This window comes from Ipomoea nil, unplaced genomic scaffold (genome assembly GCF_001879475.1).
Source record: "Ipomoea nil cultivar Tokyo-kokei standard unplaced genomic scaffold, Asagao_1.1 scaffold2845, whole genome shotgun sequence".
NCBI lineage: Eukaryota > Viridiplantae > Streptophyta > Magnoliopsida > Solanales > Convolvulaceae > Ipomoea > Ipomoea nil.
This window is the reverse complement of record NW_017619273.1, coordinates 4,426,516-4,452,198: the sequence shown is the minus strand read 5'-3', so window position 1 is coordinate 4,452,198 and position 25,683 is coordinate 4,426,516. Positions and strand designations below refer to the sequence as shown.

At 38.4% G+C, this 25,683-nt stretch overlaps 3 protein-coding genes across 5 annotated transcripts; all 3 read right to left on the bottom strand.

The window, feature by feature from the left end:
- Nucleotides 1-674: 674 nt before the first annotated feature.
- LOC109160055 (protochlorophyllide-dependent translocon component 52, chloroplastic-like) lies at nt 675-24,014 on the bottom strand. Of its 3 annotated transcripts, none has more exons than XM_019308170.1 (8): nt 8,911-9,507; nt 7,830-8,017; nt 7,651-7,740; nt 7,383-7,560; nt 6,984-7,181; nt 6,690-6,877; nt 6,223-6,490; nt 675-685 (listed from the first exon to the last, which is right to left on the bottom strand). In XM_019308170.1, the coding sequence occupies exons 1-7, from the start codon at nt 9,421-9,423 to the stop codon at nt 6,235-6,237; spliced, it is 1,611 nt and encodes a 536-aa protein (XP_019163715.1). In that variant the 5' UTR covers nt 9,424-9,507; the 3' UTR covers nt 675-685; nt 6,223-6,234. The 3 variants fall into 3 exon arrangements, with proteins under 3 accessions (XP_019163715.1, XP_019163714.1, XP_019163713.1); XM_019308169.1 differs by lacking the exon at nt 675-685 and adding an exon at nt 23,986-24,014 and having other exon boundaries at nt 5,963-6,490; nt 8,911-9,466; XM_019308168.1 differs by lacking the exon at nt 675-685 and having other exon boundaries at nt 5,963-6,490.
- On the bottom strand, nt 1,844-4,143 carry LOC109160053. The gene has a single exon (XM_019308166.1). The coding sequence runs from the start codon at nt 3,707-3,709 to the stop codon at nt 2,036-2,038; it is 1,674 nt and encodes a 557-aa protein (XP_019163711.1). The 5' UTR covers nt 3,710-4,143; the 3' UTR covers nt 1,844-2,035.
- LOC109160054 (protochlorophyllide-dependent translocon component 52, chloroplastic-like) lies at nt 20,485-24,035 on the bottom strand. Its single transcript, XM_019308167.1, has 7 exons — nt 23,427-24,035; nt 22,346-22,533; nt 22,167-22,256; nt 21,890-22,076; nt 21,492-21,689; nt 21,205-21,392; nt 20,485-20,898 (listed from the first exon to the last, which is right to left on the bottom strand). The coding sequence occupies exons 1-7, from the start codon at nt 23,940-23,942 to the stop codon at nt 20,643-20,645; spliced, it is 1,623 nt and encodes a 540-aa protein (XP_019163712.1). The 5' UTR covers nt 23,943-24,035; the 3' UTR covers nt 20,485-20,642.
- Between the last annotated feature and the right edge of the window lie 1,648 nt (nt 24,036-25,683).

The window sequence follows — 25,683 nt, the reverse complement described above, 5'->3', positions numbered from 1 at the left end:
CACGAGGAAGCAGTGGTGTCAATCGAGACGGGCGAGAGCGTCGAGGAGCATAAAGAGGGCTGCTTGTTAGCAATATATGTAATTAGATGTTGATGTGCCAAAACATATTTAGGATGAAAAATTAAACCCCATATTTGTTTGTAATTTTTTATCATGTCTTGCTCATATTCTATTGGTTAACAATCAAGAAACCAAACACAATTTTGGAGATAAAGTTATGAAAAGTTAGAGTATGAAAAGAAGTCGAGAATTACATACAAAGTAATTGAAGGGAACAGTTAAGGATCGTCAAGGAGATTAATTGAAGCTGCTGAAGTTCTATGCTGTTAGTGTTTAAATGTTATTAAATCCCAACTTGTAATTGGCTGAATTATTATGACAAAATTAGATAGGTTACGTTTTAGTGTCAGTTAGTATATTGAGTGAAGGTCTAATTGAGCAGACACTACAACAGAGCCTTGGAAACTAGCCGTTTAACTTCACCAACCTATGTGAAATTATCTGGCTGAGCAGTTACAGTGTATGAGGTTACTTTACAAGAAAGTCCTTATCTTTGATATACCTCAAAGGATAAGACACTAATCTTCAATGAGCAGTTGAGGTTGAACTGTTAAATTAATTTAAGGAAAGAGCTAAGGTTCAAGAACAAGCGTTATTATGGAAGGAGCTAAGGATCAAGAACAAGCTTTATTATAGAAAAATCTAAGGTTTTCAAACAGCCCAATTTTAAGTAAGGAGGTAGGGTTGCATGGATTAATTAAGCAGCTAAGGATTAAAACAACAATTTGGGATACAATTGAAAATACTCCTACTGCAAATTAAATATTCCTCACGCAACACCAAAGCAAAGAAAAGTCTATAAGAAGTTTATATGGACTGATCAAAAACAAGGAAGGCTACAAGGTCTACCGACAAAGATTGAATTTTGACATTGTCTTTTTCCAACAGACAAATTCTCAAATACTTATATAAGGATGAAGATTTGAAGAAGTTACAAAATATAGAACAAGAAGTGAACACAAGTGCAATACATACAAGTGAAATTTGAAAGCATACAAAACAACAATAAAAAATCTTCATCTATAAAAGAGACTAAATACTCATTGAGAAATCCATCAGAAGTCTTTAAGTTGGAAGAAAGAAAAATCTTGTTTTTCAATAAGTAGTATCAGAGTCGTTATCTAAACGAGTCAACTTCTCTTGACTGCTAGGCATATTCCATTTTGGTGTGTAGTCGGATCATTTCTTCTAAAAATCTCATGTGAAGATGACGAAATTTTAGCCCAAAAATTGCTCTTTTCACTTGAAAATTTTGATGATTGGAAAATTTGTATAAAGGTTCACTTGTCAACTTTAAATGATGAAATGTGGGAACTGATCTCAAATGGACCTCTCAAAATATTGAAGGTTAATACTACATCACTCTTACATTGAATAAAATATAAAAACCTACAGAGAAAGTCTACCATGCTAGTACTAGTGCAGATCATATCCGATATTATAGCGCATTCATACATAATTGTATCAGGTATTATTGATAATAGTTTTTAATTATACCCAATCAGCTAATAACTAATTTACCAAGCATCTTTCTACAATTAGCCAATACTTTACTAATCAAACCCACTAACTCAATCAGCTAATAGCTATTTACCAAACACCACACCCCATAATCTTTTATCTGTATCCACAAGTGACATAAATGAGTAAAATGCACTAGTATGCATATTCAGGTCAAACTGATTCTGCTTCAAACATTTCAGGAATGTGCAAATTTTAAAAAATCCCAAAAAGATTATTGAATCAGAAAGTATGATAAATATGTGTGGATGAAAGACAATACTGGTAGCAATTTAAAAGTTGAATATTGCACATATAAGTGATTGTACATGGGGGGGCCTGTATCGATGCGATCAATGAACAAACCACAGCAAAACCTTCAACAATTTCATTTCAAAACTAAATGTAAGAAGCGAGCAAAATGATATGTGAATTCACACATGTAAAGTGCAGAAAAAAGGTATCTCGAACCTGGCTAGCATGTGTTAACTCCATCTTTGCAATCGTTGGTCAAGTTATAAAATGTCTCTACCCGTATCTTGGACCTGTAAAGAACCTCGGTGTCCACTTCGACCCTCATGTATCCATCAAAATCAACAGGCTGCCCACCGTTCAGTAGTGTTGTTTCGTTGTACCATTCACTAACATTACTCCAGAGATGCTTGTAATCGTCGAGCAAGTGAACTTTGTAGTGAGGTCTCAGTTTATCGAAATAATTGTAAAATGGTTCATTTGTGGCTATATAAAGACGCCTTCCGGGTTTTATCATCCCTTGAATCTTCGCAACAAGGGCATCTGGGGATGTATCAGCATCGAGATGGGGCCATAACTGCTTGTTCTCCGCTTTCTCTCCTCGAACCACGTGAGCAGCATCGAAGTCCCAGTCCATATCCCCACTTATTGCAGAAACTATATTCATTAGTCGTTTGGATTTCCACAAAGCATGCCATGGCCTCTGGATGTACTTTGCTGAGGAGCCTTCGCAGACTCTGTACCAATAGTTTTCAGGCTCGGGAGCATCGAATTGCCTCCAGATAATCGTGCTCTTGTCTTTCCTGAGTTGCATTGGCGTGACTTTATAATCTCTGACCTTTCTTACGGGGATTTTGTTCTTCTTGTGCGTCTTATCCCATCTCCTCCAATCCTTAACGAAATCTCCTTCTTCAACAATCGGTACCGCCTCTTTCAAGTGCTCAAAATCGAAGTAGAACCTGAAGTCTTTCTCCTCCTCGTCCTTGTGGCTCTGAGTATAAGTGGATGCCAAACACATACTCAAATCCATCACGAACGTCCGATTCAGATACTGAGCCTCACCCACCGCACATAAGAAGCTCCAGGTGAAATGATTCATTTCTTTACAATAATCTCCGCCCCGAGAATAGTACAAGTACCTCCCATTCCTAAAAGCCGCATCTGATCCCAATACTGGAATTGTATCATTGATATCCTCGTCCCTAACCGGAGGAGCAATTCTTGCTCTTGGACCAGCTCGAGACCCTCGAGTGCCATTAACAATCCTTGGACGACGGGCATTCCCTCCCGAATGCCATCGCCCCGCATGAATGACTTTATAACTACAGTCACTACCAAATCCAACTCTGAATCTCCTGAAATCTCTATACTTCCTCCAAGACTTCTCTCTCTTGTTCCTAAACCTCCAGGCCACATCACATTCATCCGGCTTCGACCCACTAACAGGAGATTGATAATCCAGAAATGCAATCGACTTAAAAGTCTTCAAATTAAACCTCTCGATTGCAATCAAGACTCTAGGATCCGAGCAATTAACCGAATCTCCGTCCACACAGCCTGATTTTAGGGTTACATTCCGGAGTTCTCCCTCGGATTTATCAATGGAATCCTCTGTGATCGGTACAAAGGAGAAAGCAGGGGATTCAACCGGGGAGCTGAGAGAAATGTCCTCGCCGGTTTTGAGGATGGAAGTGTCGGTCTTAAATGTGGCTTTCTCGACTGCAGTGAAGGCCTTAGCCAGAGCTCTCGACGACTCCCATGGATCGGGGGGTTGGTATGTGATGGCAATTACAGTGAATAAAAGAACAAAGAAAACAAAAACTGAGAAACACACATTGCTTATGAGCTTTATTGTGTTTTGCCCAAATGGGTCTGTTGCTGAACTCGATTGCTTCATTGGTAGAGAACCCTAATCCCAACTACACAATACGAATCGAATCATCCACAAGGGACTTCCCAAATTCATAGAGAGGATGGATTTTGAATCTGAAAACGAACAATAAATTGTAGGAGAAAGTTGGGGATTAGGGGCTAGGGCATACTTACCTCTGAAAGAGCAAGGATCTTGAAGCTTGATTTATCTTCAAACTTCAAGGTTTGTCTTCAAGTTTGAGGAAAAGATTGGATCTTGGAGCTTAAGGTGTAGGAGAGCGTAGAGAATACTGGATTAACTCTAAATTTCAAGGATTTTATTTCAAATATTAAGGAAGAAGTGCAGGATTATGAAGAAAAGATTGGTTTTGAAGTCTGAAGAAGGGAGAGAGAGAGAGAGAGAGAGCTAAAATCAAGTGAAACCAGTTTGAAGAAGAGAGTGGAATACAGTGATATTGGCAGAAATCTAGTACCAGTCTCTGTGGACTGTGGTGCAATATACCTCACTTTACATTAGTTTCGTTTTTAATTCTAAATACATAATTTTTTTTTTATAAGAATTGAACAATTTAATTATTATCCGAATCAAACTTGTGTCTTTGATATGAACAGACGATGGTCTTGTTTCACAATTGGTGGTTAGTGGTTAGTAATTAGCAGATTGGTTAACGGATATCGGTTAACAAATTATATTAGCGGTTCATAGTTAGTGTTTGATAAAATTAGCTTTTTATAATTAGTAGTTAATATGTCAAAAGACACATATGGACATGCATATATTTTATAAAAATAATTTGTTAATTATTAATTATATAATTTTTTTTTAGAAATAATGGTCAAATAAGTCACTGAAATATACACCAAAATGTAATTAGGTCATTGAATTCAAAAAAAAAAAAAAAATACAATTGGATACAATGCAAAATGATACAATTAAATCGAAATGACTTTTTACCTGTTAGTTTACTGACGTAGACGTTATCATACTAAAAATTATTTTTATTTTATTTTAATAATTTTAAATAACAAAATTTAAAAAAATAATAATAATATGATAACCAGTGGAAACTTCCTCTCCCTCGATATAGTTCTCCCAAATCTTGAGTTTCTACCTTTTCGCCAACTACTCAGCAGCAGGAGACCGGATGCCTTTTCGCTTGAAATCGCCAAAGTAGGAAAGAGTGAAGAAGACTGGTCTAAATCTTTCACCGGAGAAATGCTGGTTTAAAGATGATAGATACCCCTAGTTGGGCGCCCAAGCGGGAACAACATCGAGGGTAGTCAGTTTCGACTGCTCAAAGCACTTAGTAGTTCAAGGGAAAGGGCCTTCCCCACTTGCAGCAATGGCATGAGCACCCGGGCGACCAGGATTCATAGTCGGTGTGTCCCCGATTGGGTTCCTAGTTAACTTGGATGGGCGACCGGGCTCTGTAGTCGGTGTGTCCCCTCGTTCCCACCGGGTCCCTAACTACGACCATGCTGGGTAGTTGGAGTGTCCCCAACCGAGTACGCATTCCAGAGACCGTTAATGGTGTATTTCGCAGAGATTCTTTCCTTCCGCAACAAGAAGTTTCCTTTTCTCATTTTAGGCAATTAATATGCCAGATTTGGTAGTTTCTAAAGCATATTTTAGTTATTTTCCATTTTTCTTAGCTTATAGAGGATCTCACTCCATGTATAAATACTCCTACGGGGTCACCTTATAACGGATCCGAAAAGCAATCAATTAATGCTATTTTGCTCCTTTTTTATTTTTTCCAATCAATGGCCGCCTTCTCGTCGGTAAAAAAAGTGACCGACGACCATTAATTATATTAGGTCACCCAAATCGTTTAGGACGAAATTGAAAAAAACAACCATAGTCGAGAATCATTTTGAAAATTAAGTCAAAAGAATTCATTTCTCTATAACTTTGCTTACATGTAATTAGTCCAATTATTCAGTTTTCAATCCAAGGAGACAAAAATTTTCTTTGACATTTTTAGGAGGTTGTTAGCCCTCTTCTTCTTTTCCATTTTATTATTATTTTTGATTTTTGATAGCTAGGTCTTCAACTTTGTCCGACTGTATCCTAAACTCATAAATTCACCACCAAATTCATAAGAAGGCAAATCAAATCAATCTAATTCAAAATTCAACACCAAATTAAATCAAACTCCCCACTATTATAAGCAAATCTTAAGTGAGACTTCTCATTCACTAAATTAACCATATAATTTTCATTTTGTAATAAATTTAACTTGTCAATTCTAATCTTCTTATGCCTTCTTTTGGCTCGAACTGAAACTTATCAATACCACTAAGGTATCATTTAGTTACACCCTTCACCATGGCTTTATCTCATATAGTTTATACCAAACTATAAAAAGCATTGCAAGCCACAATTACTCTTCAATGCCTCTAAATTCTCATTGAAGTCATGCCTTAATGCAAATCAAAACAAGAATTATCAAGAAAACCCTTTAATACATTTTAACAACAAATGCATTATGCCATAGAGTTTGATTGATTACATGTTGCACCACACAAACTCCCCACGATGCACGAGTTTCAGCGAAAAGCATGATCGTAGTCATGAAAGCGAAAAGTTTTGTAAGTGAAGTGAGATAACCACCTCGAAGCCAGAAAGCACAGCACCGCCATGGCAATCAAAGCATTTCTTGTGGCGACCGACATCAAACCCTGTTTAGCTGCAGCGACGATTCCAATCGAAGCGATGGAAATCACCTGCAACGCGACCTCAAGCACGCTCAAACTTTTATACGCTGCACTGCAGCTCGAGCATTTCACCGTATGGCTCCAGTACCTGGCAACACGATTCCCGCCACCATCATTTATACTAGCATTTTGTTTTAGCGACAAGATCACTTGTTTTTAGAAACAATAAACATCAATGGGCAAGACACGAAAGAAGTTATTTTGTACCATTTTAATATTTCAGATCGATAAGATGAGAGTAAAGAAAACGAAGATAGGAAGGATCTCGTTTGGAGCTGTGGGCTTACCGGTCCATCAACTGTTCTCTAGGAGGCGTTTGCGGGAGGGCTCCGCTAAACTTTCCTCTCCAATCAACTTGTCCACCTCCATACTTATTTAACCACCTTCGAAAAGCAACCACATCTGTATCGGCCTTTGTTGGCACATAACAAGATTTATGCCAATTATAAGGCCCGATTTCCTTTAGCTTATGTTCCTAAGAAACGAGGGAGGGGAGTTTCAGAGTTCAGACGATAACACAAAATGCATTTGTCTACACATTTTTACACGAAAAATAATAGCAAAGAAATCAAAAGGCTTACCTCCACATGAAGAAGATATAAATCTGAGTCCAAAATTAGGTTCTGCTCGAAATGAAACATCCAGCGTGGCACTACTTTGTCAATCCAGACAGCAAAGTTTCTTGGTGTGGCAAATATCAATCTGCTGTTACCCGGGCTAACAGGGATGCAATAGAAAACTAAAAAAGCTCGTTTCACTTTTGCATTTGAGGGTTTTTCCTGCATGATTGGATATATAAATATTAAGCGCTAAAAGAAATAAAAACTAGAGAATAAAATCAATAATGAATTAAAGAAATCATTGCATATTGTCATTGTTGAGCATATAACTATCAGCTTAGGCTTTTAGTTGAGATAGAACACATGCTTCAATTGTCATCAGTTACAGTTATCACTCATCACTATAATAAAAGTATATACCTCTGTAGCCTTTGGTGACGAAGTAGATTGGCTGGTTGTACTTGCCCAGGGAGTGTAGTACACACAAGGTGCGGCAAAAATATTACGCCCAAAAACCTGCTTTCCCAAGAATCCATTTACGTCTAGTTGCACGAGACTCATTTCGAGTGGCTTGCCTCCTTCTCGGTCGGCCTTTAAAGTGCAGAAATATGGCTGTCAGCCACGTAAGCTCATATATAGACAACGAAGAGGGTACTACTGCATATGAGTATATGTATAAGTGTCTTATCTTTCTGGGGTTGGTGGAAGTCTCATTATGCCGTGATGTGCATAATGAACATGCGCAGGGTCCATAAGGTTTTCGATCAGAATTTCATACCTGAAAGATATTCCTTTAGCTTCCAATGAAAACTGAAAAAGAATTTAAGGAACTTTTGTAATTTGGTGGCATGAACTGTATCTGCTTACCCATATGGTATATCTCTAGCTATCATTGATTTAGTAAATGAAGGATCATCAAGTTCAGGGACATAAACTGGCTTTTTCTTCATAAATATGTCTTTATACAAAGGGTCTGAGTTTGGCCAAAACCAAAGAATGTCATTTTGGACACAACTTGGGTAAACAGCTACACATGCCCTTTTGGATGTATGAATCTGCACATACATTTTGGCAAAATGTTACTTCAACTCATATCAAGAAACATTAGTATTCTCTAAATGCTTTAAACAACTATAGGCTAGTGGTAGTGCAATTTGAAAGAAAAATGAGTTAATACCCAATTTAGTCTGCGACTACATTGAGTTTTTCTAGATTTAGTCCTAAACGTCTTTTTGTGCTTAATTAGGTCCTTGACTTTGAGTGTTTTACCTAATTAAGTCCTCTATTAATACCCAATTTAGTCCTCGACTTTTGTAGTTTTACCCAAGTTAGTCTTCAACTATAGTAGTTTTATCTAACCCAAGTTAGTCTTCAACTATAGTAGTCTTATCTAATTTCATGATTGAAAAAATCACTAGGCGCTCATCGGGCGCCCGGAGGGAGCCTAGCGCCTAGAGCACCTAGGTGCCAGTGTATTTATTTTATTTTATTTTATTATTAAATTTGTTTAAATTTTTTTAATTTTTTAGAATTTGATAATTATAAAGTATTTAATACTCTACTAGTTAATATTAAAATATTAAAATATTAAATATTAACCTAAAAAATATAAACAATTTAGGGTTGTTTCATTAAGAAGGAATGTGATTTTGAATGAAATAACCTATTTAAAAATAAAAAAAAATAATAAAAAAAAAAACAATAGCTAATCGACCTGCAGCCTAAACGATGCTTAGGAGGCCTAGTCGGCATCAGGCGTCGATGCCTAGCTTAGGCGAAATTTTTGCAACCGTGCCTAATTTAGTGCTCAACTGAAGTTAATTACTTTTCTCGATTTAGTAATTGATTCTAACTGTCAAAGATTTAATTTGAGTAGAGAGGACACTATAGTCAAAAACTAAATTGGATATATATATTTTGATTGTAGGCAAAGGGAAGATTTGTTCACCGGAGGGCCATCTCTGGGGGCTTGAGGGATGAACTTGCAATCACCAGAGCCACTGAAACACCACCCATGATACACACACTGCAACCTGCCCCACTGATCAATCCTCCCATCAGACAAAGGAGCCAGCCGATGAGGGCAAGCATCATCCATAACTTTCCACTCCCCTTCATTCCTATCCCACCACACCACCACATCAATCCCCAGAATCCTCTTTCCGTGCGGCCTCCTCTTGTCAAGATCGCACAAGGGCATCACCGGGTACCACTGCGCATACCAGTCGAATCTCTCTTCCGGGGATGCGCCCTCCGTTTCTGACTCCGTCGAGACATCCGGGGAAACGGCGGTGAAAATCTTGAATTTTGTGGTCTTGGAGTGAGTTGTTCGGAGAGGAGAGACGGGGAGAGGCTTTGAGGGGAATGGGGAATTGGGTTTGGGGAATTGAATGGGTGGGAGGGTGGGGGAGTTCACGGCGAAGTGAAACGCCTGAAAGGTGGAAGCTTTCAGCGCATCCATGGCTGGGCTGGGGTTTCTTGATTGATTGCTCAAAATTTGGAATCTCTCTCGGAAACGAAAGTGTGGAGAAGTGAAGAAATCATTATGTGGCGAGCAGCGGGATTAGTTGAGATGCTGACAACCAAACTAATTACTACTTCTGTAGTTTTCATTTTTTTAATTTTATATTTTATATTACTCTTCATATGGTGTTAAGTGTGTTGTCCCGAGCAACATTATCGGTTAGGAATATTAAAAGAAAATGTAAGAGTGATTAGGAAAAAGAAGATTGGAGCCGAGAGAAAAAAAAAATTTAAAATAAAAACAGTAATACTTTAATGACGGTTAGGCGTGCCTACATGCAGTGCACGCGTCCGCTGGGTGCTTTTTTGGCCCTCACGCACAGCGTGCGGAAGTGGAACAAATGGAGACATGGATCCCACTTTCTGCTATTCTCTCCACCCTTGCAGGAGGGTCTCATTTTTCTCTTTCTTACCATCTCTCTCTTGCAAGTCATAAGATATTGTACTATTCTCTCCTAAATATACTTTGATGGTGATGCTCTTACCTATCTTCTAACTGAATTTGTTTATCAAAAAAAAAAAAAAAACTGAATTTGGGTGAACAAATTCATTTAACAATGATTAATAGCCAAAACATTACAAAGAAAAGAAGGGGTGATTAAACAAATTCCTATAACTAGACAAAAAAAAAAAAAAAAAAGGAGACTCCCTAGCTAACACGTGGACAGTTCTATGTTTCACAAAATTGTCCTTGTTGTCTTATGTTTCCATTTGCGTTTAAGTGAGTGTATTGTGTACAAGTTTTACTAAATATACTCTTTATTTTTACTCCCTCATCAGTTTTACTCCATGATGTGGCAAGCAATGAGAATTTATCTTCATTTTGTAAATTCTAAGAAAAATGTCTATATCAAAAATTTAAGTAAGGAAGTAAAAATTTGAAGTAAAATTTGAGAGTTCTGTTGGAAAAAATAGCTTAAAATGGCATGTCAAGTGGCTATTTTGTGGTACAATTATCAGTGGGGTCCACTTCCGATTTGGGTCGGGTCAAAGTGGATTCGGATACTTCGTAGTGAGACGAAGAGATTGATATATTGTACGCTCAAAACGGATAATGGGTGAATGAGATATTGATTCTCAAAATAGACCCATTTGAGTTGGAAAATGAAGGGAAAAAGTGAGCTTTTGTCCCACATTGCTTTGGAATGAAGATTTTCCCTCCTTATATACAAGAGCTCTTTTGAAGCTTGTAGAATTGTATAGCATAGAGCCTTTCTCTCGCGGGGGGGAGGGGGGTTGTGCAAATCAAATTCCAACTAGCAGAGATTGAAAAAGGCTTGATTCAAGTTCGTGTGCGCCGGCACCTGCGGGCACGAATGTCGTCCGAAAATTGGCCCGCCTTGCGGGCATAAGTTATGCCAAGATTCGGTATCATTTTTCCAACACGCCACTGATGATATGTTGTGGTCTCGTGGTCTCGACCTGGGGCCTAAGGCCAAAACCACACGTGATCTCGGCCTTGGCCGAAACTAGTGTGGCAGTTTCGGCCTTGAGCCGAAACCATGGTCTAGGCCGAGATTTGGGACCCATGGCCGAAACTTCCAGTTTCGGCCTGTGGTCGAAACTGGGAGTTTCGGCCTACACGAACCTGTGCAGTTTTGTGACCGTTGGCTCTTCAATTCTACTGTTAGTCTGTTACGGAATTAATTTTTGAATTAATTCCAATTTTTTTTTATTTTGAATTGAAGGCCATGATAATGGTGCTGTTACAGGAAGGTGGAGGGGTGCCCTTAAGTGCCTAATTAAAAGCTATTAAATCCTTCACCCCTATATAAAGAGGAGTTGGGCAGTAGAGTTTTACACACAGAATCACACAACACGAAAGTATACTTTTCAGCTTCAAAAATCTCTGCTTCTACTCCTTTTTAGCCATACTGTGTTCATAACCTGTCTTGCTCGCCGGATTCCTTGTTTGAGTGCTCAAACATGAATCACTAGCAAGTTTTATCCTGGGAAGCCTAGGCCACAACGCTCCTAGCATCTACAGGAGGTAGCAAATAAGGTTTTAAGGAAAGAGTGCTCACTTGACTCTTGCAAAAACCCAACACCAAACACAAGCCAAATTTCTTCATCTTTTCTTCCCTTCGTTCCAGAAAATTAATAGTCATTTGTATTTGATTATTATTTGTTTTTCTACCAACGGTTCCTACAATCTTAAAACCTTATTTCTTGTTTTCCCGTTGGTTGTTTTCTCGAATTTCCTTGAAGAAATGGAGAACCCGGAGTTGCCAATTGTTAACAATGGGGAAGAAAATGTTGTTGAGAACAACAATGGAGGAAACGACAACAATGTTGCTAATTCCCAAGCTACACTAGTGAACGTTGGTTCACAAGATGGTGGGAGCACTGAGGGATATATTCCCATGTCTCGGGTACCTTCGGTACCGAGTGGTTCGGCTGAAAAGTCGGAGAAGTTCACCGGTGTTGGTTCGAACTTCAAGAGGTGGCAACAGAAAATGTTGTTCTATCTAGCAACTCTCGGCTTGACAAGGTTCTTGTCCGAGAAGGTTCCCGAATTGAAGGAACAAGATGCACAATCAGTGATGGCAGTTGACTATTGGAAGGATTCGGACTTCCTTTGCCGAAACTACATCCTGAATGGATTGTGTGACACGCTATACGATGTATATCGAAAGATAAGCACATCAAAAGCGTTGTGGGAAGCTTTGGATCATAAATACCGAAGTGAGGATGCCGGCTCAAAGAAATTTGTGGTTGGCCGATTCCTCGACTTCAAAATGGTTGATTCAAAGACCGTGCTAAGTCAGGTAGAAGATTTGCAACTAATCTTCGATGAGATCCGTGACGAGGGCATGGTGCTAAGTGAAGCCTTCCAAGTGGGATCTGTGATCCATTTGTTGCTTCCAGGTTGGAAGGACTTCAAGAACTACCTTAAGCATAAGCGAAAGGAAATGAACCTGGAAGACCTGATCCAGCGACTCATGATTGAGGAGGGGAACAGGACGAATGATAGGAAAGTTCCTATCGTTGTTGGCGCTAAGGCCAACGTGGTGGAGCACGGTAAGAGCTCCAAGAGGAACAAGAAGGATAAGCGAAAGCTAGGTCTAAAAGGTGGCGTTACCAAGAACAAGTTTCCTGGTGAATGCTACAATTGTGGCAAGCATGGCCACAGAGCATCTGAATGCAAGGCTCCAAGGAAGAAGAACAAGAGTTCTGAAGCCAATGTTGTTGGAGATAGCAGTCAGAAGGAGGTCGAGATTAGCCTTTCGGCTATGGTGACCGAGGTGAACCTCGTGGGCTCAAACCCTCGTGAATGGTTCATTGATACCGGTGCAACCAGGCACTTGTGTTGCAACCGAGAGATGTTCAACACCTTTGAGACCGTTGAGGGTGAAAAGGTGTGGATGGGAAACTCTGCTCAGTCTACTGTGGAAGGCATGGGCAAGGTGGTTCTGAAGATGACTTCCGGGAAGGAACTGACGTTGAACAACGTGCTGTATGTTCCTGAGCTGAGGAAGAATCTTGTGTCTGGCTCTCTGTTGAACAAGCATGGCTTTCGCATGATGTTTGAGTCAGACAAAGTAGTTTTGTCCAAGTTAGGGATGTTTGTCGGTAAAGGATATGTAACTGATGGGCTTTTTAAGCTCAGTGTAATTCCTGTTATCAATAAAAGCAAAGTTAATTCTGTTTACTTGCTTGAGTCTTCCAATTTATGGCATGGTAGACTAGGCCATGTTAATTTTAATTCTATGCGTAGATTAATTAGCATGGACCATATTCCTAACTTTAATATTGACACAAATAACAAGTTTGAAATTTGTGTTGAGGCAAAACTAACGAAAGTACCTTTCAAATCGGTTGAAAGGGAAACTGAACCACTAGAATTAATCCATAGTGATTTGTGCGATTTTAGATCGATACAAACGAGAGGTGGTAATAAGTATTTTATCACATTTATCGACGATAGCACACGATACTGCTATGTGTATTTGCTTAAGAGCAAAGATGAAGCCGTTGATAAATTCATTCTTTATAAGAATGAAGTGGAAAACCAACTTAATCGGAGAATTAAGAAGGTTAGAAGCGATAGAGGTGGTGAGTACGAAGCACCGATTGGTGACTTCTGTGCAAGTGTAGGCATAATACACGAACGTACGGCACCTTATTCACCTCAATCGAACGGTGTTGCCGAACGAAAGAATCGTACATTGAAAGATATGATGAATGCGATGCTTATAATTTCGGGCCTACCTCAAGATGCGTGGGGTGAGACGATTTTGACAAGTAATTACCTTTTGAATAAGGTACCCCGAAAGAAGCTCGATAAGACTCCTTATGAGCTGTGGAACGGTAGGAAACCTTCCTACCAGTACCTGAAAGTGTGGGGGTGTCTTGCCAAAGTTTTGGTGCCAACACCTAAGAAAGTAAAGATAGGTCCTAAGACGGTGGACTGTATCTTTATTGGCTATGCACATAATAGTAGTGCTTATCGATTCTTAGTACACGAGTCCCATAATCCGGATGTACACGAGAACACGATAATAGAATCAAGGAATGCATATTTCTTTGAAAATATATTTCCTTGTAGGTCCAACGAGGGACCAAGTACGTCAAAACGAACGTTTGACGAAACTATGGATAATGATAGTGGGGAATCCGAGAGAGAACCCGAGCTCGAGCCGAGACGCAGTAAGCGGGCGAGAGTTGGAAAATCATTCGGTCATGATTTTCTAACTTACTTGTTAGAGTACGATTCGGGTACTCTAACTTGTTTATTAGAAAATGAACCCGATTTTCTATCTTGTTTGATAGAGAACGAGCCTCGAACGTATGTAGAAGCTGTGACTTCTACGGAAGGACCAATGTGGAAAGAGGCTATAAAATGTGAAGTGGATTCTATCCTACAGAATCACACTTGGGAACTCGTTGATCTTCCTCCGGGTAGTAAACCCTTAGGATCCAAGTGGGTCTTTAAAAGGAAGATGAAACCGGACGGTTCCATCGAGAAGTATAAGGCTAGGCTTGTAATCAAGGGTTACAGGCAACGCGAGGGCCTCGATTACTTCGACACGTATTCTCCCGTGACGAGAATAAACTCCATAAGGATGATACTTGCCATAGCCGCGCTGCGGAACTTGGAAGTTCATCAAATGGATGTGAAAACCGCTTTCCTAAACGGCGAATTAGATGAGGAAATCTATATGGAACAACCCGAAGGGTTCGTGGTTCCGGGCCAAGAAAGGAAAGTGTGTAAGTTGGTTAAATCGCTCTATGGTTTGAAACAAGCGCCTAAGCAGTGGCATGAGAAGTTTGACCATGCGATGTTAACTAACGGGTTTAAAATAAACGAAAGTGACAAATGTGTCTACGTTAAGGAAACGATAAACGGCTACGTCATCCTTTGTTTATATGTCGATGATATTCTCATCGTTGGTAGTAATGATCGGATGATCAAGTCTACTAAAAACATGTTAAATGCGAGATTTGACATGAAGGATATGGGTTTGGCTGATTTAATCCTCGGGATTAGAATCATTAGAAGACCTGATGGTCTCGTGTTGAGCCAATCACATTATATTGACAAAATCCTTGAGAAATTTAACAAGGATGATAGTCAAGTGGCTAGGACACCATTTGATACAAATATTCATCTAACCAAGAACCACGGAGAAGGTATTTCACAAGTGGAATATGCTCAGGTCATTGGTAGTTTGATGTATCTTATGAGCTGTACTAGGCCGGATATTGCCTATGCGGTTAGTAAACTCAGTAAATATACAAGTAACCCCGGTGCTATGCACTGGAAGGCAATAGTAAAGGTTATGAGATACTTGAGGTATACTCGTGATCTTGGACTGCACTACGGGAGATATCCCGCTGTACTTGAAGGGTATAGCGACGCGAATTGGATATATGATATTAAGGACTCTAAGTCCACGAGGGGCTATGAGTTTACACTAGCCGGTGCAGCCGTTGCATGGAAATCTTCTAAGCAAACTGTGATAGCTAGATCCACGATGGAATCTGAGCTGATAGCCTTGGACAAAGGTTGTGAAGAGGTTGAATGGCTACGCCATTTTATAGAGGATATTCCTAATTGGGAAAGACCGGTACCTCCAATATGTGTGCATTGTGATAGTCAAGCCACAATTGGGAGAGTACAGAGTCATATGTATAATGGTAAGTCTAGACACGTGCGTCGTAGAAAAAGGCTTGATTCAAGCCCGATCTCGTGTGCGCCGGCACCTGCGGGCACGAATGTCGTCCGGAAATTGGCCTTGCGGGCATAAGTTATGCCAAGATTCGGTATCATTTTTCCAACACGTCACTGATGATATGTTGTGGTCTCGTGGTCTCGACCTGGGGCCTAAGGCCGAAACCACACGTGATCTCGGCCTTGGCCAAAACTAGTGTGCAGTTTCGGCCAGTGGCCGAACAGGCAGTTTCGGCCTTGAGCCGAAACCATGGTCTAGGCCGAGATTTGGGACCCATGGCCGAAACTTCCAGTTTCGGCCTGGGGTCGAAACTGGGAGTTTCAGCCTACACGAACCTGTGCAGTTTTGTGACCGTTGGCTCTTCAATTCTACTGTTAGTCTGTTACGGAATTAATTTTTGAATTAATTCCAATTTTTTTATTTTGAATTGAAGGCCATGATAATGGTGCTGTTACAGGAAGGTGGAGGGGTGCCCTTAAGTGCCTAATTAAAAGCTATTAAATCCTTCACCCCTATATAAAGAGGAGTTGGGCAGTAGAGTTTTACACACAGAATCACACAACACGAAAGTATACTTTTTAGCTTCAAAAATCTCTGCTTCTACTCCTTCTTAGCCATACTGTGTTCATAGCCTGTCTTGCTCGCCGGATTCCTTGTTTGAGTGCTCAAACATTGAATCACTAGCAAGTTTTATCCTGGAAAGCTTAGGCCACAACGCTCCTAGCATCTACGGGAGGTGGCAAATAAGGTTTTAAGGAAAGAGTGCTCACTTGACTCTTGCAAAAACCCAACACCAAACACAAGCCAAATTTCTTCATCTTTTCTTCCCTTCTTTCCAGAAAATAATAGTCATTTTTATTTGATTATTATTTGTTTTTCTACCAACGGTTCCTACAAGTTCAAGTAGTATCTTCTCTGCCCTTGTGACAAGTTTTCGTGCTCTCAGTGGTAGCTTGATTCTTTTTGTGGTGCTCAAAAGATATGGCAGCATCCACCAATCGTTATGCCATGGAACCGTGTTCACCATTCATGGTGAACACGGTTCCAACGGTATTAGTATACCGTTATCTTTTTTTTTTTTTCTCTTAATTAATTGCGTGACTTTTCTTCTTCATTTTTACATTTTATGGTTTCACTTTAATTTGAGGTGAGCAATGATTTCGGACATTCATAAATTATGAATTCATGCCTGCACATTCACTTTGGAACCATGCCTACACATTCCCGTCCGAAATCACGGACATTCATAAATTATGAATCCATGGCTGCACATTCACTTTGGAACCATGCCTACACATTCACTTTGGAACCATGAGATTATGAATTTTCAGTTATGAGATTATGAATTTTCAGTTATGAGATTATAAATTTTCTGTTATGAAATTATGAATTTTCATTTATGCGATTATGAATTTTCTGCTATGAGATTATGAATTTACATTACATTCATAATCTCATAACAGAAAATTCATAATTTGATCAAACGCGCGCCGTTAACAGCACATTAACTATTTTTTTTTCCACGTAAAAACAACGTCTTTTGGACTTGTGTTCATCATTCACAATGAACACATTTCCAGGGCATAATTTGCGCAGCATCCATCTCACACAACTTAACATCTACTTGCGCCTCCCTAACTTTAATAGAGGAGGAGGAAGGAGGTTTGGTAATCAATGAGGACGGTCTCGTCGTTACGAGAAAAGAGTTCAAACATGTTATGGATGGTAAGCTTGCAATAGAGAAACCAATAAAATTTAATATCGTGAAAGACATTCTGCAGTTTGGCGCCCCGGAAAAGGAATGTGCATTAGAGAAGTCGGCCCTAATCTTTTTCTCTTTCAATTCTTCCATGTGATTGACATGAAGTGGATATTGGATGACGAACCGTTGGCTTTTGAGCATAATCTTCTCATTCTGAAATGTTTGAACATAAATGTTGGAATTTTAGCATAAAGTGATATAAAAAGTGAATATTTTATTGTACAAATATGTGGGGTTCACTATTAACATGGCTTGGGTTAGATTGAATTCGGGTTCTTCATAGTGAGACGAAGAAATTGATATATTGTACGCTCAAAACGGATAATGGGTGAATGAGAAATTAATTCTCAAATAAACTCATTTGAGTTAGAAAATGAAGGTGAAAAGACTTTTGTAAAAGCACTTGTCCCACATTGGTTTGGGAAGTGAGTTTGCCCACTATATATACAAGATCCTTTTAAATATATGTTAAATTGTATAGTATAGAGACTTTTTTTTGTGCAAATGAGGTGCAAATCAAATTGCAATTGTCAACTACTCGGTGGTGACCGTACGTTAAGCATTAATCTGATTCACAAAAACACACGCACCTTAAGTTTTAAATTAAAAAACAACTCACATTAAGTACACACTCACGCACATTAAGCATAAAACTCATGCACTTTAAATTTTCAACAACAACTCACACAACAATTCACATTAAGTACACACTCACGCACATTAAGCATAAAACTCATGCACTTTAAATTTTCAACAACTCACACAACAATTCACATTAAGTACACACTCACGCACCTTAAGAACAATACTCACACACCTTAAGTACAAAACGCACGCACATTAACATTACACACTCACGCACATTAACATTACACACTCACGCATATTAAGTACAAATCTCATGCACATTAAGCACAAGACTCACGCACATTAAGTACAAAACTCACGCACATTAATCAACCGCACAACCGCACGAGAAGCACTCAACCGCACTGGAACCTTTCACTATATATATATATATATATATATATATATATATATATATATATATATATATATATATATATATATATATATATATAATATTAATGAGTTCCTTGCGGTTGACCTTCTTAGGTGCGGTTGCTAAGGTGCGTGATTTTCCTTCTTAAGGTGCGTTGTTTTTCCTTCTTAAGGTGCGTGATTTAATTTGTATGCTGCTTAAGGTACGTCAGTTGTGTGAAACCTAAGGTGTGCCATTTTAAAACCTTAGGTGCGTGATTTCTGTTCTTAAGATGCTTTATTTGTGTGCTTAAGGTGCGTGATTTGTGTCTTAAGGTGCTTGTTTGTGTGCTTAAGGTGCGTGATTTGTGCACTTACAACACGTTTGGTTCACGGAATGAATTTGGAGGGAATATGAATGCTATTCCACATGGAATGGAATAAGTAAGGAATATAATAAGAATTTGTATTCTGTTGTTTGGTTGGATGAAGGAATAGACTTTAGTAATTGTATTCCAGTGTTTGAGTGGTTAAAGGAATAGAAATAGAATATGTTTTAAATACATAAATACCCTTATACAAAATAATAATAATAATAATAATAATAATAATAATAATGAATATGATTATGATATACTAAATGTTATATATATATATATATATATATATATATATATATATATATATATATATATATATTTATTTATTTATTTATTTATATTTATATACATGTATATGCATATGTGTGAGAAAAAGAATAACAACAACAACAACAACAACAACAACAACAACAATAATAATAATAATAATAATAATAATAATAATAATAATATTACCTGGGTTGGACTTCCATTTGGAAGATTATGAGTTCAAGTCTCAATGGAGGCGTTATTGGTTCTTTATGTTTCAGTAGGTTGAGAAAGTATATGAACAGATACTACAATGTAATAGAGCCAGTAACTTTCAAAAAAAATATATTATTATTATTATTATTATTATTATTATTATTATTATACAAATACATATTTATATTTATATTTATTTTCTCACTTACCCCACATAGGTTGGAGAAGTAAGGAATGGAGCCTTGAGGATCCTATAAAAGGAGCCTCAAGGCTCCATAATTTCAATTGCAATGCTCATCCGCTAGGCAAGCTTGCAATCAGGGGCGGAGCCACCCCTACTCCAAGGGGAGCCCTGACCCCCCACCCCCCACCCCACCCCCCATTTTTAGTAAATATATAGGTATATATTATTATAATATGGATAAATTACACTTTTGTCCCCCTTTCTATTGTTTTTTTTTAGTAATCTATTATTTATATATTAAATGAACTCGAAAGTTACACTTTTCGTCCAAGTTATGAAATAATTGTAGAATTCGTCCATAATTGTTGATTATGTTCATTTTTCGTCCCTAAGTTATAATTGACGTTGTAAATTTCGTCATTCTAATAACAAGTTGCGGTCACTCTTCCTTTCCAATCAATGGATGCCTTCTCGTCGGAAAAAAAGTGACCGACATCATTAATTGCATTACGTCATCCTAATCATTTAGAACGAAATTAAAAAAAAAAAAAAAAACAACTATAGTCGAGAACCATTTTAATAATTAAGTCAAAAAATTCATGTCTCTATAACTTTGCTTACATGTAATTAGTCCAATTATTTAGTTTTCAATCCAAGGAGACAAAAATATTCTTTGACATTTTTAGGAGGTTGTTAGCCCTATTCTTCGTTTCCATTTTATTATTATTTTTTATTTTTGATAGCTAGGTCATCCACTTTGTCCGATTATATCCTAAACTCATAAATCCACCACCAAATCTATGAGAAGGCAAATCAAATCAATTTAACTTCAAAATTCAACACCAAATTAAATCAAACTCCCCACTATTACAAGCAAATCTTAAGTGAAACTTCTCATTCACTAAATTAATCATATAATTTTCATTTTGTAATAAATTTAACTTGTCAATTCTAATCTTCTTATGCCTTCTTTTGGCTCGAACTGAAACTTATCAATATGCTTTATCTCATATAGTTTATACCAAACTATAAGAAGCATTGCAGGCAAGAATTACTCTTCAATGCCTCTAAATTCTCATTGAAGTCATGCCTTAATGCAAATCAAAACAAGAATTATCAAGAAAACACATTTTAACAACAAATGCATTATGCCATAGAGTTTGATTGATTACATGTTGCACCACACAAACTCCCCACGATGCACGAGTTTCAGCGAAAAGCATGATCGTAGTCATGAAAGCGAAAAGTTTTGTAAGTGAAGTGAGATAACCACCTCGAAGCCAGAAAGCACAGCACCGCCATGGCAATCAAAGCATTTCTTGTGGCGACCGACATCAAACCCTGTTTAGCTGCAGCGACGATTCCAATCGAAGCGATGGAAATCACCTGCAACGCGACCTCAAGCACGCTCAAACTTTTATACGCTGCACTGCAGCTCGAGCATTTCACCGTATGGCTCCAGTACCTGGCAACACAATTCCCGCCACCATCATTTATACTAGCATTTTGTTTTAGCGACAAGATCACTTGTTTTTAGAAACAATAAACATCAACGAGCAAGACACGAAAGTGTTGAGCATATAGCCATTAATGTGCAATCCAACTATCAATTTAGGCTTTTAGTTGAGATGGAGCACATGATTCAATTTGGTATCAGAACCAGACCAAAAGGTCATGGGTTCCACACGTGAGGGGGTAATATTTCAGATCGATAAGATGAGAGTAAAGAAAACGAAGAAAGGAAGGATCTCGTTTGGAGCTGTGGGCTTACCGGTCCATCAACTGTTCTCTAGGAGGCGTTTGTGGGAGGGCTCCGCTAAACTTTCCTCTCCAATCAACTTGTCCACCTCCATACTTATTTAACCACCTTCGAAAAGCAACCACAAGTGTATCGGCCTTTGTTGGCACATAACAAGATTTATGCCAATTATAAGGCCCGATTTCCTTTAGCTTATGTTCCTAAGAAACGAGGGAGGGGAGTTTCAGACGATAACACAAAATGCATTTGTCTACACATTTTTACACGAAAAGTAATAGCGAAGAAATCAAAAGGCTTACCTCGACATGAAGAAGATATAAATCTGAGTCCAAAATTAGGTTCTGCCCGATATGAAATATCCAGCGTGGCACTACTTTGTCAATCCAGACAGCAAAGTTTCTTGGTGAGGCAAATATTAATCTGCTGTTACCCGGGCTAACAGGGATGCAATAGAAAACTAAAAAAGCTCGTTTCACTTTTGCATTTGAGGGTTTTTCCTGCATGATTGGATATATAAATATTAAGTGCCAAAAGAAATAAAAACTAGAGAATAAAATCAATAATGAATTAAAGAAATAATTGCATATTGTCATTGTTGAGCATATAACCATTAATGTGCAATCCAACTATCAGCTTAGGCTTTTAGTTGAGATGGAGCACATGCTTCAATTGTCATCAGTATAATAAAAGTATATACCTCTGTAGCCTTTGGTGACGAAGTAGATTGGCTGGTTGTACTTGCCCCGGGAGTGTAATACCCATAGTACACACAAGGTGCGGCAAAAATATTACGCCCAAAAACCTGCTTTCCCAAGAATCCATTTACGTCTAGTTGCACGAGACTCATTTCGAGTGGCTTGCCTCCTTCTCGGTCGGCCTTTAAAGTGCAGAAATATGGCTGTCAGCCACGTAAGCTCATATATAGACAACGAAGAGGGTACTACTGCATATGAGTATATGTATAAGTGTCTTATCTTTCTGGGGTTGGTGGAAGTCTCATTATGCCGTGATGTGCATAATGAACATGCGCAGGGTCCATAAGGTTTTCGATCAGAATTTCATACCTGAAAGATATTCCTTTAGCTTCCAATGAAAACTGAAAAAGAATTTAAGGAACTTTTGTAATTTGGTGGCATGAACTGTATCTGCTTACCCATATGGTATATCTCTAGCTATCATTGATTTAGTAAATGAAGGATCATCAAGTTCAGGGACATAAACTGGCTTTTTCTTCATAAATATGTCTTTATACAAAGGGTCTGAGTTTGGCCAAAACCAAAGAATGTCATTTTGGACACAACTTGGGTAAACAGCTACACATGCCCTTTTGGATGTATGAATCTGCACATACATTTTGGCAAAATGTTACTTCAACTCATATCAAGAAACATTAGTATTCTCTAAATGCTTTAAACAACTATAGGCTAGTGGTAGTGCAATTTGAAAGAAAAATGAGTTAATACCCAATTTAGTCTGCGACTACATTGAGTTTTTCTAGATTTAGTCCTAAACGTCTTTTTGTGCTTAATTAGGTCCTTGACTTTGAGTGTTTTACCTAATTAAGTCCTCTATTAATACCCAATTTAGTCCTCGACTTTTGTAGTTTTACCCAAGTTAGTCTTCAACTATAGTAGTTTTATCTAACCCAAGTTAGTCTTCAACTATAGTAGTCTTATCTAATTTCATGATTGAAAAAATCACTAGGCGCTCATCGGGCGCCCGGAGGGAGCCTAGCGCCTAGAGCACCTAGGTGCCAGTGTATTTATTTTATTTTATTTTATTATTAAATTTGTTTAAATTTTTTTAATTTTTTAGAATTTGATAATTATAAAGTATTTAATACTCTACTAGTTAATATTAAAATATTAAAATATTAAATATTAACCTAAAAAATATAAACAATTTAGGGTTGTTTCATTAAGAAGGAATGTGATTTTGAATGAAATAACCTATTTAAAAATAAAAAAAAATAATAAAAAAAAAAACAATAGCTAATCGACCTGCAGCCTAAACGATGCTTAGGAGGCCTAGTCGGCATCAGGCGTCGATGCCTAGCTTAGGCGAAATTTTTGCAACCGTGCCTAATTTAGTGCTCAACTGAAGTTAATTACTTTTCTCGATTTAGTAATTGATTCTAACTGTCAAAGATTTAATTTGAGTAGAGAGGACACTATAGTCAAAAACTAAATTGGATATATATATTTTGATTGTAGGCAAAGGGAAGATTTGTTCACCGGAGGGCCATCTCTGGGGGCTTGAGGGATGAACTTGCAATCACCAGAGCCACTGAAACACCACCCATGATACACACACTGCAACCTGCCCCACTGATCAATCCTCCCATCAGACAAAGGAGCCAGCCGATGAGGGCAAGCATCATCCATAACTTTCCACTCCCCTTCATTCCTATCCCACCACACCACCACATCAATCCCCAGAATCCTCTTTCCGTGCGGCCTCCTCTTGTCAAGATCGCACAAGGGCATCACCGGGTACCACTGCGCATACCAGTCGAATCTCTCTTCCGGGGATGCGCCCTCCGTTTCTGACTCCGTCGAGACATCCGGGGAAACGGCGGTGAAAATCTTGAATCTTGCGGCCTTGGAGTGAGTTGTCCGGAGAGGAGAGGCGGGGAGAGGCTTTGAGGGGAAAGGGGAATTGGGTTTGGGGAATTGAATGGGTGGGAGGGTGGGGGAGTTCACGGTGGCGAAGTGAAACGGCTGAAAGGTGGAAGCTTTCAGCGCATCCATGGCTGGGCTGGGGTTTCTTGATTGATTGCTTAAAATTTGGAATTGACACCAATTCTGCGGAAACGAAAGTGTGGAGAAGTGAGGAAATCATTATGTGGCGAGCAGCGAACCAAGTCACCTCCAGGGATTTGTTGAGATGCTGACAACCAAACTATTTACAAGAGTTAATACCCAAAATGATCCCTCGACTATGCCATAATTACCAATTTGGTCCTCAACTACTATTCTTACCCAATTAAGTCCTCAACTATGTAACTTTTACTCAATTAAGTCCTCAACTATACAATTCTTACCCAATTTAGTCCTCAACTATACAATTCTTACCCAATTTAGTCCTCTGTATTAATTTGACTGTTTGTTGACTGTCAAAAGTCGGGATAAAATTATAATTTTACAAGATTTCTCCTTCCTCTCCATTTAGCAGCGCCAAACCATGCAGCAATACACTCCGATCAGATTTCGATCGTCAAAAAATCGTTGGAAATCAAATTCATGGGCTATCCGATGCATAACCACTACTTCGATACTGACAGGTTTAGAACCCAACCGGAGCTTATTGCTACATGGTTTGGCGCCGCTAAATGATGAGGAAGGAGAAAACTTGTAAAATTACAACTTGATTTCCACTTTTGACAGTCAACAAACAGTCAAATTGACAAAGGACTAAATTAGGTAAAAATTGTATAGTTGAGGACTTAATTGGGTAAGAATGATAGTCGAGGACCAAATTGGTAATTACGACATAGTCGAGGGACTATTTTGGGTATTAACTCTATTTACAACTTCTCGAGGTTTTTTTTTTTTTTTTTTTTTTTTTTAAATTTATATTACTCTTCATATGGTGTTAAGTGTGTTGTCTCTAATAATCTATCTACTAACAAAGTTGGAAAATGGTTTTTAAAAAATGACTCATTTTAAAAAAAATATTTTTCTAATATTTTTTTTGGTGTTTGGTTGCATTCTAAAAAATATAAGAATAGATCGAAACTAAGGAATGGAAGGCAACGACGGCAGGGAAGGCAACTATGTTTTGAGTGTTGGAGGAAAATGATTTATGTCAAATTTTGGCGTAAGTTATTTTTTGCAAAAATGCCTACATTTTCCTAGTCAATGGAAAATGTTTTCTGTTGGCTGGATTTTCCTACTCCATCCAAACTCAAAATTCTGAAAATATTTTTCAGAAGTTATTTTTCATATTTTCAAACGCACTCTTAAATGAGTGTATTGTGTACACATTTTACTAAATATACTCCCAACTTTTACACCCTCAGTTTTACTCCCTGATGTGGCAAGCAATGAAAATTTATTTTCAAATAGGTTCTAAGAAAAATCTCTATATCAAAAATTTGAATGAAGAAATAAAAGTTCGGAGTAAAATTTGAGAGTTTAAGTAGTATCTTCTTTACCCTTGTAGCAAGTTTTCATGCTCTCAGTGATAGCTTGATTCTTTTTGTGGTGCTCAGAAGATATGGCAGCATCCACCTCACACAACTTAGCATCTACTTGCGCCTCCCTAGCTTTAACAGAGGAGGAGGAAGGAGGTTTGGTAATCAATGAGGACGGGTAATCATTGATAAGGCCTCGGATGGGCCTCGGGCGGCAGTGATGTGCCAGCAGTGTCGGGTGGCTCGGCAAGTGGTTGAGGGCCGGTGACTGGGCATGCATGGTGCCAAGCTTGCATGGCGGCAGTAGCAGTCGCTAGTAGCCTCCTTAGTCTCGGAAGACAAACATCCCAAACCGT